This window comes from Rana temporaria, unplaced genomic scaffold (assembly GCF_905171775.1).
Source record: "Rana temporaria unplaced genomic scaffold, aRanTem1.1, whole genome shotgun sequence".
In the NCBI taxonomy this organism is placed as follows: Eukaryota; Metazoa; Chordata; class Amphibia; order Anura; family Ranidae; genus Rana; species Rana temporaria.
Genome location: NW_024404653.1, coordinates 25673 through 44831, shown reverse-complemented (window position 1 = coordinate 44831; position 19159 = coordinate 25673). Strand labels below are relative to the sequence as shown.

General features: G+C 55.0%; 1 protein-coding gene across 1 annotated transcript; it reads left to right on the top strand.

Moving 5' to 3' along the window:
- Window positions 1-410: 410 nt before the first annotated feature.
- On the top strand, window positions 411-17741 carry LOC120922810 (charged multivesicular body protein 1b-like; the record flags this gene model as incomplete). Its single annotated transcript, XM_040334812.1, has 5 exons — window positions 411-547; window positions 635-742; window positions 12595-12638; window positions 14957-15029; window positions 16436-17741. Coding segments are annotated over 5 exons (407 nt in total), but the record flags the coding sequence as incomplete, so codon positions are not given.
- Window positions 17742-19159: the final 1418 nt, after the last annotated feature.

Below are 19159 nucleotides of genomic sequence, written 5' to 3'. Positions count from 1 at the left end.
TGATGAAGACCCCTCTAGTGATATAAAGATCTATATAGAGGAATCAGGACCTCCTTCCCCCTGAGGAAGACCCCTCTAGTGATATAAAGATCTATAGAGAGGAATCAGGACCTCCTTCCCCCTGAGGAAGACCCCTCTAGTGATATAAAGATCTATAGAGAGGAATCAGGACCTCCTTCCTCTTGATGAAGACCCCTCTAGTGATATAAAGATCTATATAGAGGAATCAGGACCCCCTTCCCCCTGATGAAGCCCCCTCTAGTGATATAAAGATCTATATAGAGGAATTGGGACCCCCTTCCCCCTGATGAAGCCCCCTCTAGTGATATATATAGAGAGGAATCAGGACCCCCTTCCCCCTGATGAAGCCCCCTCTAGTGATCTATATAGAGGAATCAGGACCCCCTTCCCCCTGAGGAAGCCCCCTCTAGTGATATATATAGAGAGGAATCTCCATCATTTGCCTTGTCTCTTGCAGGTGACGAAGTCGATGGCGGGGGTGGTGAAATCGATGGACTCCACACTGAAGAGTATGAACCTGGAGAAGGTGAGACGTCGGGGGAAATTCTCTCGTGTTTGAAGATTATTTTGTGTTTCTCTCTGGAGATCAAATCCCGACTTTCCTTCCTCGCAGATCTCGGCCTTAATGGACAAATTCGAACAGCAGTTTGAGACCCTCGATGTTCAGACCCAACAGATGGAGGACACCATGAGCAACACGACAACTCTGACAACCCCGCAGGTGTGTGCCTGATCTCTGTGTGCCTGAGCTCTGCCTGATCTCTGTGTGCCTGATCTCTGTGTGCCTGATCTCTGTGTGCCTGATCTCTGCCTGATCTCTGCCTGATCTCTGTGTGTGGTTCCTGATCTCTGTGTGCCTGAGCTCTGCCTGATCTCTGTGTGTGCCTGATCTCTGTGTGCCTGATCTCTGTGTGCCTGATCTCTGTGTGCCTGATCTCTGCCTGATCTCTGTGTGTGGTTCCTGAGCTCTGCCTGATCTCTGTGTGCCTGATCTCTGCCTGATCTCTGTGTGTGGTTCCTGAGCTCTGCCTGATCTCTGTGTGCCTGATCTCTGCCTGATCTCTGTGTGTGGTTCCTGATCTCTGCCTGATCTCTGTGTGCCTGATCTCTGTGTGCCTGATCTCTGCCTGATCTCTGTGTGTGGTTCCTGAGCTCTGCCTGATCTCTGTGTGCCTGATCTCTGCCTGATCTCTGTGTGTGGTTCCTGAGCTCTGCCTGATCTCTGTGTGCCTGATCTCTGCCTGATCTCTGTGTGTGGTTCCTGATCTCTGCCTGATCTCTGTGTGCCTGATCTCTGTGTGCCTGATCTCTGCCTGATCTCTGTGTGCTGTTCCTGATCTCTGTGTGCTGTTCCTGATCTCTGCCTGATCTCTGCCTGATCTCTGTGTGCTGTTCCTGATCTCTGTGTGCCTGATCTCTGCCTGATCTCTGTGTGCCTGATCTCTGCCTGATCTCTGTGTGCGGTTCCTGATCTGTGTGTGCGGTTCCTGATCTCTGTGTGCGGTTCCTGATCTGTGTGTGCGGTTCCTGATCTCTGTGTGTGCGGTTCCTGATCTCTGTGTGTGGTTCCTGATCTCTGTGTGTGCGGTTCCTGATCTCTGTGTGCGGTTCCTGATCTCTGTGTGTGCGGTTCCTGATCTCTGTGTGTGCGGTTCCTGATCTCTGTGTGCGGTTCCTGATCTCTGTGTGCGGTTCCTGATCTCTGTGTGCGGTTCCTGATCTCTGTGTGCGGTTCCTGATCTCTGTGTGCGGTTCCTGATCTCTGTGTGCGGTTCCTGATCTCTGTGTGCGGTTCCTGATCTCTGTGTGTGCGGTTCCTGATCTCTGTGTGTGCGGTTCCTGATCTCTGTGTGCGGTTCCTGATCTCTGTGTGTGCGGTTCCTGATCTGTGTGTGCGGTTCCTGATCTCTCTGTGTGCGGTTCCTGATCTCTGTGTGTGCGGTTCCTGATCTCTCTGTGTGTGCGGTTCCTGATCTCTGTGTGTGCGGTTCCTGATCTCTCTGTGTGTGCGGTTCCTGATCTCTGTGTGTGCGGTTCCTGATCTCTGTGTGTGCGGTTCCTGATCTGTGTGTGCGGTTCCTGATCTCTGTGTGCGGTTCCTGATCTCTGTGTGCGGTTCCTGATCTCTGTGTGCGGTTCTTGATCTCTGTGTGCGGTTCCTGATCTCTGTGTGTGCGGTTCCTGATCTCTGTGTGTGAGGTTCCTGATCTCTCTGTGTGCGGTTCCTGATCTGTGTGCGCGGTTCCTGATCTGTGTGCGCGGTTCCTGATCTCTGTGTGTGCGGTTCCTGATCTCTGTGTGTGCGGTTCCTGATCTCTGTGTGTGCGGTTCCTGATCTCTGTGTGTGCGGTTCCTGATCTCTGTGTGTGCGGTTCCTGATCTGTGTGTGCGGTTCCTGATCTCTCTGTGTGCGGTTCCTGATCTCTGTGTGTGCGGTTCCTGATCTCTCTGTGTGTGCGGTTCCTGATCTCTGTGTGTGCGGTTCCTGATCTCTCTGTGTGTGCGGTTCCTGATCTCTGTGTGTGCGGTTCCTGATCTGTGTGTGCGGTTCCTGATCTGTGTGTGCGGTTCCTGATCTCTGTGTGCGGTTCCTGATCTCTGTGTGCGGTTCTTGATCTCTGTGTGCGGTTCCTGATCTCTGTGTGTGCGGTTCCTGATCTCTGTGTGCGGTTCCTGATCTCTGTGTGTGCGGTTCCTGATCTCCGTGTGTGCGGTTCCTGATCTCTGTGTGTGCGGTTCCTGATCTCTGTGTGCGCGGTTCCTGATCTCTGTGTGCGCGGTTCCTGATCTGTGTGTGCGGTTCCTGATCTCTGTGTGTGCGGTTCCTGATCTCTCTGTGTGCGGTTCCTGATCTCTGTGTGTGCGGTTCCTGATCTCTGTGTGTGCGGTTCCTGATCTCTGTGTGTGCGGTTCCTGATCTCTGTGTGCGGTTCCTGATCTCTGTGTGTGCGGTTCCTGATCTCTGTGTGCGGTTCCTGATCTGTGTGTGCGGTTCCTGATCTGTGTGTGCGGTTCCTGATCTCTGTGTGTGCGGTTCCTGATCTCTGTGTGCGGTTCCTGATCTCTCTGTGTGCGGTTCCTGATCTCTGTGTGCGGTTCCTGATCTCTGTGTGCGGTTCCTGATCTCTGTGTGCGGTTCCTGATCTCTGTGTGCGGTTCCTGATCTCTGTGTGTGCGGTTCCTGATCTCTGTGTGCGGTTCCTGATCTCTGTGTGTGCGGTTCCTGATCTCTGTGTGTGCGGTTCCTGATCTCTGTGTGTGCGGTTCCTGATCTCTGTGTGCGGTTCCTGATCTCTGTGTGCGGTTCCTGATCTCTGTGTGCGGTTCCTGATCTGTGTGTGCGGTTCCTGATCTCTCTGTGTGCGGTTCCTGATCTCTGTGTGCGGTTCCTGATCTCTGTGTGCGGTTCCTGATCTCTGTGTGCCTGATCTCTGTGTGCGGTTCCTGATCTCTGTGTGCGGTTCCTGATCTCTGTGTGCGGTTCCTGATCTGTGTGTGCGGTTCCTGATCTCTGTGTGCGGTTCCTGATCTCTGTGTGCGGTTCCTGATCTCTGTGTGCGGTTCCTGATCTCTGTGTGCGGTTCCTGATCTCTGTGTGTGCGGTTCCTGATCTCTGTGTGTGCGGTTCCTGATCTCTGTGTGTGCGGTTCCTGATCTCTGTGTGCGGTTCCTGATCTGTGTGTGCGGTTCCTGATCTCTGTGTGCGGTTCCTGATCTCTGTGTGCCTGATCTCTGTGTGCGGTTCCTGATCTCTGTGCGCGGTTCCTGATCTCTGTGTGCGGTTCCTGATCTCTGTGCACGGTTCCTGATCTCTGTGTGTGCGGTTCCTGATCTCTGTGCACGGTTCCTGATCTCTGTGTGTGCGGTTCCTGATCTCTGTGTGCGGTTCCTGATCTCTGTGTGCGGTTCCTGATCTCTGTGTGCGGTTCCTGATCTCTGTGTGCGGTTCCTGATCTCTGTGTGCGGTTCCTGATCTCTGTGTGCGGTTCCTGATCTCTGTGTGCGGTTCCTGATCTCTGTGTGTGCGGTTCCTGATCTCTGTGTGCGGTTCCTGATCTCTCTGTGTGCGGTTCCTGATCTCTGTGTGCGGTTCCTGATCTCTCTGTGTGCGGTTCCTGATCTCTGTGTGCGGTTCCTGATCTCTGTGTGCGGTTCCTGATCTCTGTGTGTGCGGTTCCTGATCTCTGTGTGCGGTTCCTGATCTCTGTGTGTGCGGTTCCTGATCTGTGTGTGCGGTTCCTGATCTCTGTGTGCCTGATCTGTGTGCGGTTCCTGATCTCTGTGTGCGGTTCCTGATCTCTGTGTGCGGTTCCTGATCTCTGTGTGCGGTTCCTGATCTCTGTGTGCGGTTCCTGATCTCTGTGTGTGCGGTTCCTGATCTCTGTGTGCGGTTCCTGATCTCTCTGTGTGCGGTTCCTGATCTCTGTGTGTGCGGTTCCTGATCTCTGTGTGTGCGGTTCCTGATCTGTGTGCGCGGTTCCTGATCTCTCTGTGTGCGGTTCCTGATCTCTGTGTGCGGTTCCTGATCTCTGTGTGTGCGGTTCCTGATCTCTGTGTGCGGTTCCTGATCTCTGTGTGCGGTTCCTGATCTCTGTGTGCGGTTCCTGATCTCTGTGTGTGTGGTTCCTGATCTCTGTGTGCGCGGTTCCTGATCTCTGTGTGTGCGGTTCCTGATCTCTGTGTGCGGTTCCTGATCTCTGTGTGCGGTTCCTGATCTCTGTGTGTGTGGTTCCTGATCTCTGTGTGCGCGGTTCCTGATCTGTGTGTGCGGTTCCTGATCTGTGTGTGCGGTTCCTGATCTCTGTGTGTGTGGTTCCTGATCTCTGTGTGCGGTTCCTGATCTCTGTGTGTGCGGTTCCTGATCTCTGTGTGTGCGGTTCCTGATCTGTGTGTGCGGTTCCTGATCTCTGTGTGCGTGGTTCCTGATCTCTGTGTGCGCGGTTCCTGATCTCTGTGTGTGCGGTTCCTGATCTGTGTGTGCGGTTCCTGATCTGTGTGTGCGGTTCCTGATCTCTGTGTGCGGTTCCTGATCTCTGTGTGTGCGGTTCCTGATCTCTGTGTGTGCGGCTCCTGATCTCTGTGTGTGCGGTTCCTGATCTCTGTGTGTGCGGTTCCTGATCTCTGTGTGCGGTTCCTGATCTGTGTGTGCGGTTCCTGATCTGTGTGTGCGGTTCCTGATCTCTGTGTGCGGTTCCTGATCTCTGTGTGTGCGGTTCCTGATCTCTGTGTGCGGTTCCTGATCTCTGTGTGTGTGCGGTTCCTGATCTCTGTGTGTGCGGTTCCTGATCTCTGTGTGTGCGGTTCCTGATCTCTGTGTGTGCGGTTCCTGATCTGTGTGTGCGGTTCCTGATCTCTGTGTGTGCGGTTCCTGATCTCTGTGTGCGGTTCCTGATCTCTGTGTGCGGTTCCTGATCTCTGTGTGCGGTTCCTGATCTCTGTGTGCGGTTCCTGATCTCTGTGTGTGCGGTTCCTGATCTCTGTGTGCGGTTCCTGATCTCTGTGCGCGGTTCCTGATCTCTGTGTGTGCGGTTCCTGATCTCTGTGTGCGCGGTTCCTGATCTCTGTGTGCGGTTCCTGATCTCTGTGTGCGGTTCCTGATCTCTCTGTGTGCGGTTCCTGATCTGTGTGTGCGGTTCCTGATCTCTGTGTGCGGTTCCTGATCTCTGTGTGTGCGGTTCCTGATCTCTGTGTGCGGTTCCTGATCTCTCTGTGTGCGGTTCCTGATCTCTGTGTGTGCGGTTCCTGATCTCTGTGTGTGCGGTTCCTGATCTCTGTGTGCGGTTCCTGATCTCTGTGTGCGGTTCCTGATCTCTGTGTGTGCGGTTCCTGATCTCTGTGTGCGGTTCCTGATCTCTGTGTGTGCGGTTCCTGATCTCTGTGTGTGCGGTTCCTGATCTCTGTGTGTGCGGTTCCTGATCTCTGTGTGCGATGCCTGATCTCTGTGTGTGCGGTTCCTGATCTCTGTGTGTGCGGTTCCTGATCTGTGTGTGCGGTTCCTGATCTCTGTGTGCGGTTCCTGATCTCTGTGTGCGGTTCCTGATCTCTCTGTGTGCGGTTCCTGATCTCTGTGTGAGGTTCCTGATCTCTGTGTGTGCGGTTCCTGATCTCTCTGTGTGCGGTTCCTGATCTCTGTGTGAGGTTCCTGATCTCTGTGTGTGCGGTTCCTGATCTCTGTGTGCGGTTCCTGATCTCTGTGTGCGGTTCCTGATCTCTCTGTGTGCGGTTCCTGATCTCTGTGTGTGCGGTTCCTGATCTCTGTGTGTGCGGTTCCTGATCTGTGTGTGCGGTTCCTGATCTCTGTGTGCGGTTCCTGATCTCTGTGTGTGCGGTTCCTGATCTCTGTGTGCGGTTCCTGATCTCTGTGTGCGGTTCCTGATCTCTGTGTGCGGTTCCTGATCTCTGTGTGTGTGGTTCCTGATCTCTGTGTGCGCGGTTCCTGATCTCTGTGTGTGCGGTTCCTGATCTCTGTGTGCGGTTCCTGATCTCTGTGTGCGGTTCCTGATCTCTGTGTGTGTGGTTCCTGATCTCTGTGTGCGCGGTTCCTGATCTGTGTGTGCGGTTCCTGATCTGTGTGTGCGGTTCCTGATCTCTGTGTGTGTGGTTCCTGATCTCTGTGTGCGGTTCCTGATCTCTGTGTGTGCGGTTCCTGATCTCTGTGTGTGCGGTTCCTGATCTGTGTGTGCGTGGTTCCTGATCTCTGTGTGCGCGGTTCCTGATCTCTGTGTGTGCGGTTCCTGATCTGTGTGTGCGGTTCCTGATCTGTGTGTGCGGTTCCTGATCTCTGTGTGCGGTTCCTGATCTCTCTGTGTGCGGTTCCTGATCTCTGTGTGTGCGGTTCCTGATCTGTGTGTGCGGTTCCTGATCTCTGTGTGCGGTTCCTGATCTCTGTGTGTGCGGTTCCTGATCTGTGTGTGCGGTTCCTGATCTCTGTGTGCGGTTCCTGATCTCTGTGTGTGCGGTTCCTGATCTCTGTGTGTGCGGTTCCTGATCTCTGTGTGCGGTTCCTGATCTCTGTGTGCGGTTCCTGATCTCTGTGTGCGGTTCCTGATCTCTGTGTGTGTGGTTCCTGATCTCTGTGTGCGCGGTTCCTGATCTCTGTGTGTGCGGTTCCTGATCTCTGTGTGCGGTTCCTGATCTCTGTGTGCGGTTCCTGATCTCTGTGTGTGTGGTTCCTGATCTCTGTGTGCGCGGTTCCTGATCTGTGTGTGCGGTTCCTGATCTGTGTGTGCGGTTCCTGATCTCTGTGTGTGTGGTTCCTGATCTCTGTGTGCGGTTCCTGATCTCTGTGTGTGCGGTTCCTGATCTCTGTGTGTGCGGTTCCTGATCTCTGTGTGCGTGGTTCCTGATCTCTGTGTGCGCGGTTCCTGATCTCTGTGTGTGCGGTTCCTGATCTGTGTGTGCGGTTCCTGATCTGTGTGTGCGGTTCCTGATCTCTGTGTGCGGTTCCTGATCTCTCTGTGTGCGGTTCCTGATCTCTGTGTGTGCGGCTCCTGATCTCTGTGTGTGCGGTTCCTGATCTGTGTGTGCGGTTCCTGATCTGTGTGTGCGGTTCCTGATCTCTGTGTGCGGTTCCTGATCTCTCTGTGTGCGGTTCCTGATCTCTGTGTGTGCGGTGCCTGATCTCTGTGTGTGCGGTTCCTGATCTCTGTGTGTGCGGTTCCTGATCTCTGTGTGTGCGGTTCCTGATCTGTGTGTGCGGTTCCTGATCTGTGTGTGCGGTTCCTGATCTGTGTGTGCGGTTCCTGATCTCTGTGTGCGGTTCCTGATCTCTGTGTGTGCGGTTCCTGATCTCTGTGTGCGGTTCCTGATCTCTGTGTGTGTGCGGTTCCTGATCTCTGTGTGTGCGGTTCCTGATCTCTGTGTGTGCGGTTCCTGATCTCTGTGTGTGCGGTTCCTGATCTGTGTGTGCGGTTCCTGATCTCTGTGTGTGCGGTTCCTGATCTCTGTGTGCGGTTCCTGATCTCTGTGTGCGGTTCCTGATCTCTGTGTGCGGTTCCTGATCTCTGTGTGCGGTTCCTGATCTCTGTGTGTGCGGTTCCTGATCTCTGTGTGCGGTTCCTGATCTCTGTGCGCGGTTCCTGATCTCTGTGTGTGCGGTTCCTGATCTCTGTGTGCGCGGTTCCTGATCTCTGTGTGCGGTTCCTGATCTCTGTGTGCGGTTCCTGATCTCTCTGTGTGCGGTTCCTGATCTGTGTGTGCGGTTCCTGATCTCTGTGTGCGGTTCCTGATCTCTGTGTGTGCGGTTCCTGATCTCTGTGTGCGGTTCCTGATCTCTGTGTGTGCGGTTCCTGATCTCTGTGTGTGCGGTTCCTGATCTCTGTGTGCGGTTCCTGATCTCTGTGTGCGGTTCCTGATCTCTGTGTGTGCGGTTCCTGATCTCTGTGTGCGGTTCCTGATCTCTGTGTGTGCGGTTCCTGATCTCTGTGTGTGCGGTTCCTGATCTCTGTGTGTGCGGTTCCTGATCTCTGTGTGCGATGCCTGATCTCTGTGTGTGCGGTTCCTGATCTCTGTGTGTGCGGTTCCTGATCTGTGTGTGCGGTTCCTGATCTCTGTGTGCGGTTCCTGATCTCTGTGTGCGGTTCCTGATCTCTCTGTGTGCGGTTCCTGATCTCTGTGTGAGGTTCCTGATCTCTGTGTGCGGTTCCTGATCTCTGTGTGTGCGGTTCCTGATCTCTGTGTGAGGTTCCTGATCTCTGTGTGTGCGGTTCCTGATCTCTGTGTGCGGTTCCTGATCTCTGTGTGTGCGGTTCCTGATCTCTGTGCGCGGTTCCTGATCTCTGTGTGTGCGGTTCCTGATCTCTGTGCGCGGTTCCTGATCTCTCTGTGCGCGGTTCCTGATCTCTGTGCGCGGTTCCTGATCTCTGTGTGCGGTTCCTGATCTCTGTGTGCGGTTCCTGATCTCTGTGTGTGCGGTTCCTGATCTCTGTGTGTGCGGTTCCTGATCTCTGTGTGTGCGGTTCCTGATCTCTGTGTGCGGTTCCTGATCTCTGTGTGCGGTTCCTGATCTCTGTGTGTGCGGTTCCTGATCTCTGTGTGTGCGGTTCCTGATCTCTGTGTGCGGTTCCTGATCTGTGTGTGTGCGGTTCCTGATCTCTGTGTGTGCGGTTCCTGATCTCTGTGTGCGGTTCCTGATCTCTGTGTGTGCGGTTCCTGATCTCTGTGTGCGGTTCCTGATCTCTGTGTGCGGTTCCTGATCTCTGTGTGGGCGGTTCCTGATCTCTGTGTGCGGTTCCTGATCTCTGTGTGGGCGGTTCCTGATCTCTGTGTGGGCGGTTCCTGATCTCTGTGTGCGGTTCCTGATCTCTGTGTGCGGTTCCTGATCTGTGTGTGCGGTTCCTGATCTGTGTGTGCGGTTCCTGATCTCTGTGTGTGCGGTTCCTGATCTCTGTGTGCGGTTCCTGATCTCTGTGTGTGCGGTTCCTGATCTCTGTGTGCGGTTCCTGATCTCTGTGTGTGCGGTTCCTGATCTCTGTGTGTGCGGTTCCTGATCTCTGTGTGCGGTTCCTGATCTCTGTGTGTGGTCCCTGATCTCTGTGTGCGGTTCCTGATCTCTGTGTGTGGTTCCTGATCTCTGTGTGCGGTTCCTGATCTCTGTGTGCGGTTCCTGATCTCTGTGTGCGGTTCCTGATCTCTGTGTGCGGTTCCTGATCTCTGTGTGCGGTTCCTGATCTGTGTGTGCGGTTCCTGATCTCTGTGTGCGGTTCCTGATCTGTGTGTGCGGTTCCTGATCTCTGTGTGTGCGGTTCCTGATCTCTGTGTGCGGTTCCTGATCTCTGTGTGCGGTGCCTGATCTCTGTGTGCGGTTCCTGATCTGTGTGTGCGGTTCCTGATCTGTGTGTGCGGTTCCTGATCTCTGTGTGCGGTTCCTGATCTCTGTGTGTGCGGTTCCTGATCTCTGTGTGTGTGCGGTTCCTGATCTCTGTGTGTGCGGTTCCTGATCTCTGTGTGTGCGGTTCCTGATCTCTGTGTGCGGTTCCTGATCTCTGTGTGCTGTTCCTGATCTCTGTGTGCGGTTCCTGATCTCTGTGTGCGGTTCCTGATCTGTGTGTGCGGTTCCTGATCTGTGTGTGCGGTTCCTGATCTCTGTGTGTGCGGTTCCTGATCTCTGTGTGTGTGCGGTTCCTGATCTCTGTGTGTGCGGTTCCTGATCTCTGTGTGCGGTTCCTGATCTCTGTGTGCGGTTCCTGATCTCTGTGTGTGCGGTTCCTGATCTCTGTGTGTGCGGTTCCTGATCTGTGTGTGCGGTTCCTGATCTGTGTGTGCGGTTCCTGATCTCTGTGTGCGGTTCCTGATCTCTGTGTGCGGTTCCTGATCTCTGTGTGCGGTTCCTGATCTGTGTGTGCGGTTCCTGATCTCTGTGTGCGGTTCCTGATCTCTGTGTGCCTGATCTCTGTGTGCCTGATCTCTGTGTGCGGTTCCTGATCTCTGTGTGCGGTTCCTGATCTGTGTGTGCGGTTCCTGATCTGTGTGTGCGGTTCCTGATCTCTGTGTGCGGTTCCTGATCTGTGTGTGCGGTTCCTGATCTCTGTGTGCGGTTCCTGATCTCTCTGTGTGTGCGGTTCCTGATCTCTGTGTGTGCGGTTCCTGATCTCTGTGTGTGCGGTTCCTGATCTCTGTGTGTGCGGTTCCTGATCTCTGTGTGTGCGGTTCCTGATCTCTGTGTGCGGTTCCTGATCTGTGTGTGTGCGGTTCCTGATCTCTGTGTGCGGTTCCTGATCTCTGTGTGTGCGGTTCCTGATCTCTGTGTGTGCGGTTCCTGATCTCTGTGTGTGCGGTTCCTGATCTGTGTGTGCGGTTCCTGATCTCTGTGTGCGGTTCCTGATCTCTGTGTGTGCGGTTCCTGATCTGTGTGTGCGGTTCCTGATCTCTGTGTGCGGTTCCTGATCTGTGTGTGCGGTTCCTGATCTCTGTGTGCGGTTCCTGATCTGTGTGTGCGGTTCCTGATCTCTGTGTGTGCGGTTCCTGATCTCTGTGTGCGGTTCCTGATCTCTGTGTGCGGTGCCTGATCTCTGTGTGCGGTTCCTGATCTCTGTGTGCGGTTCCTGATCTGTGTGTGCGGTTCCTGATCTCTGTGTGTGCGGTTCCTGATCTCTGTGTGTGCGGTTCCTGATCTCTGTGTGCGGTTCCTGATCTCTGTGTGTGCGGTTCCTGATCTCTGTGTGTGTGCGGTTCCTGATCTCTGTGTGTGCGGTTCCTGATCTCTGTGTGTGCGGTTCCTGATCTCTGTGTGCGGTTCCTGATCTCTGTGTGCTGTTCCTGATCTCTGTGTGCGGTTCCTGATCTGTGTGTGCGGTTCCTGATCTGTGTGTGCGGTTCCTGATCTGTGTGTGCGGTTCCTGATCTCTGTGTGTGCGGTTCCTGATCTCTGTGTGTGCGGTTCCTGATCTCTGTGTGCGGTTCCTGATCTGTGTGTGCGGTTCCTGATCTGTGTGTGCGGTTCCTGATCTCTGTGTGCGGTTCCTGATCTCTGTGTGTGCGGTTCCTGATCTCTGTGTGTGCGGTTCCTGATCTCTGTGTGTGCGGTTCCTGATCTCTGTGCGCGGTTCCTGATCTCTGTGTGTGCGGTTCCTGATCTCTGTGTGTGCGGTTCCTGATCTGTGTGTGCGGTTCCTGATCTCTGTGTGCGGTTCCTGATCTGTGTGTGTGCGGTTCCTGATCTCTGTGTGCGGTTCCTGATCTCTCTGTGTGTGCGGTTCCTGATCTCTGTGTGTGCGGTTCCTGATCTCTGTGTGCGGTTCCTGATCTGTGTGTGTGCGGTTCCTGATCTCTGTGTGCGGTTCCTGATCTCTGTGTGTGCGGTTCCTGATCTCTGTGTGCGGTTCCTGATCTGTGTGTGAGGTTCCTGATCTCTGTGTGTGCGGTTCCTGATCTCTGTGTGCGGTTCCTGATCTCTGTGTGCGGTTCCTGATCTCTGTGTGCGGTTCCTGATCTGTGTGTGCGGTTCCTGATCTCTGTGTGTGCGGTTCCTGATCTCTGTGTGCGGTTCCTGATCTCTGTGTGCGGTTCCTGATCTCTGTGTGCGGTTCCTGATCTCTGTGTGCGGTTCCTGATCTGTGTGTGCGGTTCCTGATCTCTGTGTGTGCGGTTCCTGATCTCTGTGTGCGGTTCCTGATCTCTGTGTGTGCGGTTCCTGATCTGTGTGTGCGGTTCCTGATCTCTGTGTGTGCGGTTCCTGATCTGTGTGTGCGGTTCCTGATCTCTGTGTGCGGTTCCTGATCTCTGTGTGTGCGGTTCCTGATCTGTGTGTGCGGTTCCTGATCTCTGTGTGCGGTTCCTGATCTCTGTGTGTGCGGTTCCTGATCTCTGTGTGTGCGGTTCCTGATCTCTGTGTGTGTGCGGTTCCTGATCTCTGTGTGTGCGGTTCCTGATCTCTGTGTGCGGTTCCTGATCTGTGTGTGCGGTTCCTGATCTGTGTGTGCGGTTCCTGATCTCTGTGTGCGGTTCCTGATCTGTGTGTGTGCGGTTCCTGATCTCTGTGTGCGCGGTTCCTGATCTCTGTGTGCGCGGTTCCTGATCTCTGTGTGTAGATATAGAGGGGAGATCGGTAAGGAACGATCGCTTTTCTCATTTCAGGGTCAGGTGGACAATCTATTACATGAGATGGCGGATGAAGCCGGGTGAGTCGTTCTTCTGAATAACAATCGATCCGTCACTCCCCCTCCCCCTCCCCAAATAATGTCCTCCTGACCCCTCCCCCTACATCTCACAGACCCCTCCCCCTAATCTATATAGGGGTCCCGCCTCCCCACACACCATCAATGTCCCTCTGTACAGGGGCAGCATTGGAAACTCCTCCCCCTACATCTCACAGACCCCTCCCCCTAATCTATATAGGGGTCCCGCCTCCCCACACACCATCAATGTCCCTCTGTACAGGGGCAGCATTGGAAACTCCTCCCCCTACATCTCACAGACCCCTCCCCCTAATCTATATAGGGGTCCCGCCTCCCCACACACCATCAATGTCCCTCTGTACAGGGTCAGCACTGGACACTCCTCCCCCTACATCTCACAGACCCCTCCCCCTAATCTATATAGGGGTCCCGCCTCCCCACACACCATCAATGTCCCTCTGTACAGGGTCAGCACTGGAGACTCCTCCCCCTACATCTCACAGACCCCTCCCCCTAATCAATATAGGGGTCCCGCCTCCCCACACACCATCAATGTCCCTCTGTACAGGGTCAGCATTGGAGACTCCTCCCCCTACATCTCACAGACCCCTCCCCCTAATCAATATAGGGGTCCCGCCTCCCCACACACCATCAATGTCCCTCTGTACAGGGGCAGCATTGGAAACTCCTCCCCCTACATCTCACAGACCCCTCCCCCTAATCTATATAGGGGTCCCGCCTCCCCACACACCATCAATGTCCCTCTGTACAGGGGCAGCATTGGAAACTCCTCCCCCTACATCTCACAGACCCCTCCCCCTAATCTATATAGGGGTCCCGCCTCCCCACACACCATCAATGTCCCTCTGTACAGGGTCAGCATTGGAAACTCCTCCCCCTACATCTCACAGACCCCTCCCCCTAATCTATATAGGGGTCCCGCCTCCCCACACACCATCAATGTCCCTCTGTACAGGGTCAGCATTGGAGACTCCTCCCCCTACAGAATAAGAGACTCCTACATCTCACAGACCCCTCCCCCTAATCTATATAGGGGTCCCGCCTCCCCACACACCATCAATGTCCCTCTGTACAGGGGCAGCATTGGAGACTCCTCCCCCTACATCTCACAGACCCCTCCCCCTAATCTATATAGGGGTCCCGCCTCCCCACACACCATCAATGTCCCTCTGTACAGGGGCAGCACTGGAGACTCCTCCCCCTACAGAATCAGACCCCTTCCCCTAATCTATATAGGGGTCCCGCCTCCCCACACACCATCAATGTCCCTCTGTACAGGGGCAGCATTGGAGACTCCTCCCCCTACATCTCACAGACCCCTCCCCCTAATCAATATAGGGGTCCCGCCTCCCCACACACCATCAATGTCCCTCTGTACAGGGGCAGCATTGGAAACTCCTCCCCCTACATCTCACAGACCCCTCCCCCTAATCTATATAGGGGTCCCGCCTCCCCACACACCATCAATGTCCCTCTGTACAGGGTCAGCATTGGAAACTCCTCCCCCTACATCTCACAGACCCCTCCCCCTAATCTATATAGGGGTCCCGCCTCCCCACACACCATCAATGTCCCTCTGTACAGGGGCAGCACTGGAGACCCCTCCCCCTACATCTCACAGACCCCTCCCCCTAATCTATATAGGGGTCCCGCCTCCCCACACACCATCAATGTCCCTCTGTACAGGGGCAGCACTGGAGACCCCTCCCCCTACAGAATCAGACCCCTTCCCCTAATCTATAAATTAGTCCCGCCTCCCCACACACCATCAATGTCCCTCTGTACAGGGGCAGCATTGGAGACTCCTCCCCCTACATCTCACAGACCCCTCCCCCTAATCTATATAGGGGTCCCGCCTCCCCACACACCATCAATGTCCCTCTGTACAGGGGCAGCATTGGAGACTCCTCCCCCTACAGAATAAGAGACTCCTACATCTCACAGACCCCTCCCCCTAATCTATAAATTAGTCCCGCCTCCCCACACACCATCAATGTCCCTCTGTACAGGGGCAGCATTGGAGACCCCTCCCCCTACAGAATCAGACCCCCTCCCCCTGCAGGTTGGTCCTCTGATGGTGTGTATGGACAGTGCAGTCAGCGTGATGCTAATTGCTGCTGAGATAAGATCAGTTGGCCTCATAGCGTTCCCCTATATACAGTGTATAGAGAGAGATTATATATATTATATTATCTCTGTATAAAATTGTTACAAAGTTTCTGAAATAAGAACTGTCTGTTTTTATCCCGGCCACGCCCAGTTCTTGCTCTGATTGGCTGATTGTCTCTCTGTGTTTGCAGATTGGACCTGAACATGGAGCTTCCTCAGGGACAGACGGGATCTGTCGGGACCAGCGTGGCGTCTACAGAACAGGTGACTCCGCCCACCAGACAGGAAATCGCCCCGCCCCCTGTCCATGTACATAGTCAGGTGTGCACAGGCACCCCACACACAGGAGGATGGGGGAAGAGAATCTCCCTGGGGGGAGGGGAAGACTGCATGTCAGTGAATGATCCCCCCGCCATCCCTACTCTATCATTCCTGAGTGACCACACCTCCTCTGTGTCTATGCTGAAAAGGGGAGGGGCCTCTTCCTGTCTTCAGCCAGTCATGTGTCCCTTGCTGTCAGTCACTCTTGGGTGAGGAGGGGCGTCCAGTGGAGCGGTGGGTCAGTAAGGATAGGTGGGGCTGGGTGAGGATAGGTGGGGTGGGGCTAGGTGAGGATAGGTGTGGCTTGGCAGGCAGAGGCGGGAGCTGGGTGAGGATAGGCTGGGTGGGGCTAGGTGAGGATAGGCGGGGCTTGGCGAGGATAGGCTGGGCTTGGCGAGGATAGGCTGGGTGGGGCTAGGTGAGAATAGGCAGGGCTTGGCAGGCGGGAGCTGGGTGAGGATGGGTGGGGTGAGGCTAGGTGAGGATAGGTGGGGTGGGGCTAGGTGAGGATAGGTGTGGCTTGGCAGGCAGAGGTGGGAGCTGGGTGAGGATAGGCTGGGTGGGGCTAGGTGAGGATAGGCGGGGCTTGGCGAGGATAGGCTGGGCTTGGTGAGGATAGGCTGGGTGGGGCTAGGTGAGAATAGGCAGGGCTTGGCAGGCGGGAGCTGGGTGAGGATGGGTGGGGTGGGGCTAGGTGAGGATAGGTGGAGTTGGGCTAGGTGAGGATAGGCGGGGCTTGGCCAGGATAGGCTGGGTGGGGCTAGGTGAGAATAGGCGGAGTTGGGCAAGGATGGGTAGGGTGGGGCTAGGTGAGGATAGGTGTGGCTTGGCAGGCGGGAGCTGGGTGAGTATGGGTGGGGTGAGGCTAGGTGAGGATAGGTGGGGTGGGGCTAGGTGAGGATAGGTGTGGCTTGGCAGGCAGAGGCGGGAGCTGGGTGAGGATAGGTGGGGTGGGGCTAGGTGAGGATAGGTGTGGCTTGGCAGGCAGAGGCGGGAGCTGGGTAAGGATAGGCAGGGTGTGGCTTGGTGAGGATAGGTGTGGCTTGGCAAGGATGGTTAGGGTGGGGCTAGGTGAGGATAGGTGTGGCTTGGCAGGCAGAGGCGGGAGCTGGGTGAGGATAGGCAGGGTGTGGCTAGGTGAGGATAGGTGTGGCTTGGCAGGCAGAGGCGGGAGATTGGCTGAGGATAGTCAGCTGACTGATCTCCTTTAAAGTCCTCGGGGGTGTTGGGGGAGGGGTTTGTGTTTTCCTATTTGGGGGCGGATCTTTGATTATAAATGTAAGTCTGTGATTGGTGGATGGAACTGACTTTTATTGTCTAATAATAATATTTCTTGGGTTTTCTTGCAGGACGAGCTGTCGAATCGGTTGGCGCGCCTGCGAGATCAGGTGTAGGCGGAGCCTCTTCCCCGAAGTGCATTATCTGCTGTATATATAAATATGGTTCATACCGAATGTGTCCTCTTTCTATATTTCCCACACAAGACGCTGACCTACGGACGGCTTCATCAGACATCCGCAGGAAGGACCGCCCCCGCGGGGAGACGCTGACCATCACATCAGTCTGTAAATTGATTCTCTCTTCTAGCACTTTAATAGGAAGTCTGATTCTCTCTCCTGGATTGGATGGCTATGCACAAAGTCCCGCCTCCTGCAGTCCCCTGGGGCAGTGATGATACCGCCTGTTCTCTTTTCTGGATTGGACAGCTTTGCATATAGTCCCGCCCCTTGCATTCTCCCGGGTCATTGATGATACTGTCCATTCTGTTTCCTGGATTGGAGGACATGCACATAGTTCAGCCCCTGGTCATTGATTGGCACTGTGTGTTCTCTGTGATTGGGCAGGTATGTGCATAGTCCCGCCCACGCAGTTCCCTGGGTTATTAATGATACTATTTGTGTATAACTGCCCAATCCATGAGCACATAGTCCCGCCCACGCAGTTCCCCCGGGTCATTGATGATGCTATTTGTGCATAGCTGCCCAATCTACGAGAATAGTCCCGCCCACTTTTGCATTTGGCAGCTATGCACATAATCCCGCCCACGCAGTTCCCCGGGTCATTGATGATGCTCTGTGCGCTCTTGGATTGGGCAGCTATGCACATGGTCCCACCCCTGTAGTTCCCCCGGGTCATTGATGATACTGTCCTTTTTGTACAGAGTCCTGCCCACGCAGACCCCAGGGTCATTAATGATACTGTTCTCGTGGATTGGGCAAGTATGCACATAGTCCCGCCCACACAGTTCCCCGGGTCATTGATGATGCTGTGTGCGCTCTTGGCTTGGGCAAGTATGCGCATAGTCCCTCCCACGCAGTTCCCCCGGGTAATTAATGCTACTATTTGTGCATAGCTGCCCAATCGACGAGAATAGTCCCGCCCACTTTTGCATTGGGCAGCTATGCACATAATCCCGCCCACGCAGTTCCCAGGGTCATTGATGATGCTGTGCGCTCTCTTGGATTGGGAAGCTATATGCATAGTCCCACCCCCGCAGTTCCCAGGGTCATTGATGATGATGATACTGTCTGTTTTGCTGTGGTTGGAATCGCTCGGACCCGGTTCCTCGCTGCGTTAGCGTTCGCTGTGTGTTGATGGCTACGTTTGTATTTAAAATCCTCTTTTCAGTAACTACAATAAACGCTAAAGAACAAACTCTGTGATTATTTATCATTGGCCGATGATGGAACAGGGCGGGATCTACAAAGAAAAAACCTGCATGGTATGTGCGAGAAGTCGTACGGATCGCATCGAATTATTCGGGAGCCTCCATTCAGCGTTCGCAAGAGTTATCTCTCTCAATCAATCCGGAGAATTCCTGATGCGTCCGAATCTGGTGGTTGGTGATAAAGCTTCGGCGCGTTTCCTACTGATGTCACCTGGAGGACCCCCCCCCCCCCTCCTGATCTGTCCTCCCCCACGGACTCTGCCCCCCCTCCCCTCCTGATCTGTCCCCCCCCCCCCGACACTGTTCGCTCCTCTGATCTGTCCCCCCCCTCGGACTCTGTGCTCCCCCCCCCCCCCCCACTGGACTCTGTCCTCCTCCTGATCTGTCCTCCCCCCCGGACTCTGTCCCCCCCCCCCCCGACACTGTTCTCTCCTCTGATCTGTCTCCCCCGAACTCTGTCCTCCCCCTCTCCATTTCTGTCCCCCCCTGTACTCGGTCCTCCGCCCCCTGGACCCCCCGGGACTCTGTCCTCCCCATTTCTGTCCTCCTCCCCCTCGGACTCTGTGCTCCCCTCCCCCACTTGACTCTGTCCTCCACCTCCTTATCTGTCCTCCCCCTCTCCATTTCTGTCCCCCCCTGTACTCGGTCCTCCGCCCCCTGGACCCCCCGGGACTCTGTCCTCCCCATTTCTGTCCTCCTCCCCCTCGGACTCTGCGCTCCCCCCCCCCACTTGACTCTGTCCTCCACCTCCTTATCTGTCCTCCCCCTCTCCATTTCTGTCCCCCCCCTGTACTCGGTCCTCCGCCCCCTGGACCCCCCCCCCCCCCCCGGGACTCTGTCCTCCCTATTTCTGTCCTCCCTCCCCCCCTGGACTCTGTCCTCCCCCCTGGTCTCTGTCCCCCCCCCCCCCTCGCTCTCTCTGTGTATAATGGGTGTAGATGTAACTCTTCAGACTTTTGGTTGCAGAATTGCGTTTCCCGGCGTCTGATCACACGTTGTATATAAGCGCCCGGCGTTGGTTCAGCCCCTCCCCCCGCTGATCTGTAATCGATCTCTGCATTGCTTTTAATAAACGTTGTTTGTTTTCTCTGTGTGTGTGTTGCTGTGATTTGTCCTCTCTGGGTCCCGCCCCCATCTGACCCTGTATATAAGGAGCGGACGCTTCATACTGGAAGGTTTGGGTCGGTCCTACTAATGAATTTCTGCACCGGAGTTCAGACGATCTGTCCTCAGCAGAAGGTTCTTGTCCTGAGGTTTATGTGTGTCTTGTAGCAGAACTTTGACACCCCTTCCCCCTCTTCCCTGTGTAATGCAACCAGAACCAACCCTGTTCTGCGCAAAACATTGACTTGGCCTCCAAATTCTCCGGATCTCAGTCCAATCAAGCATCTGTGGGATGTGACGA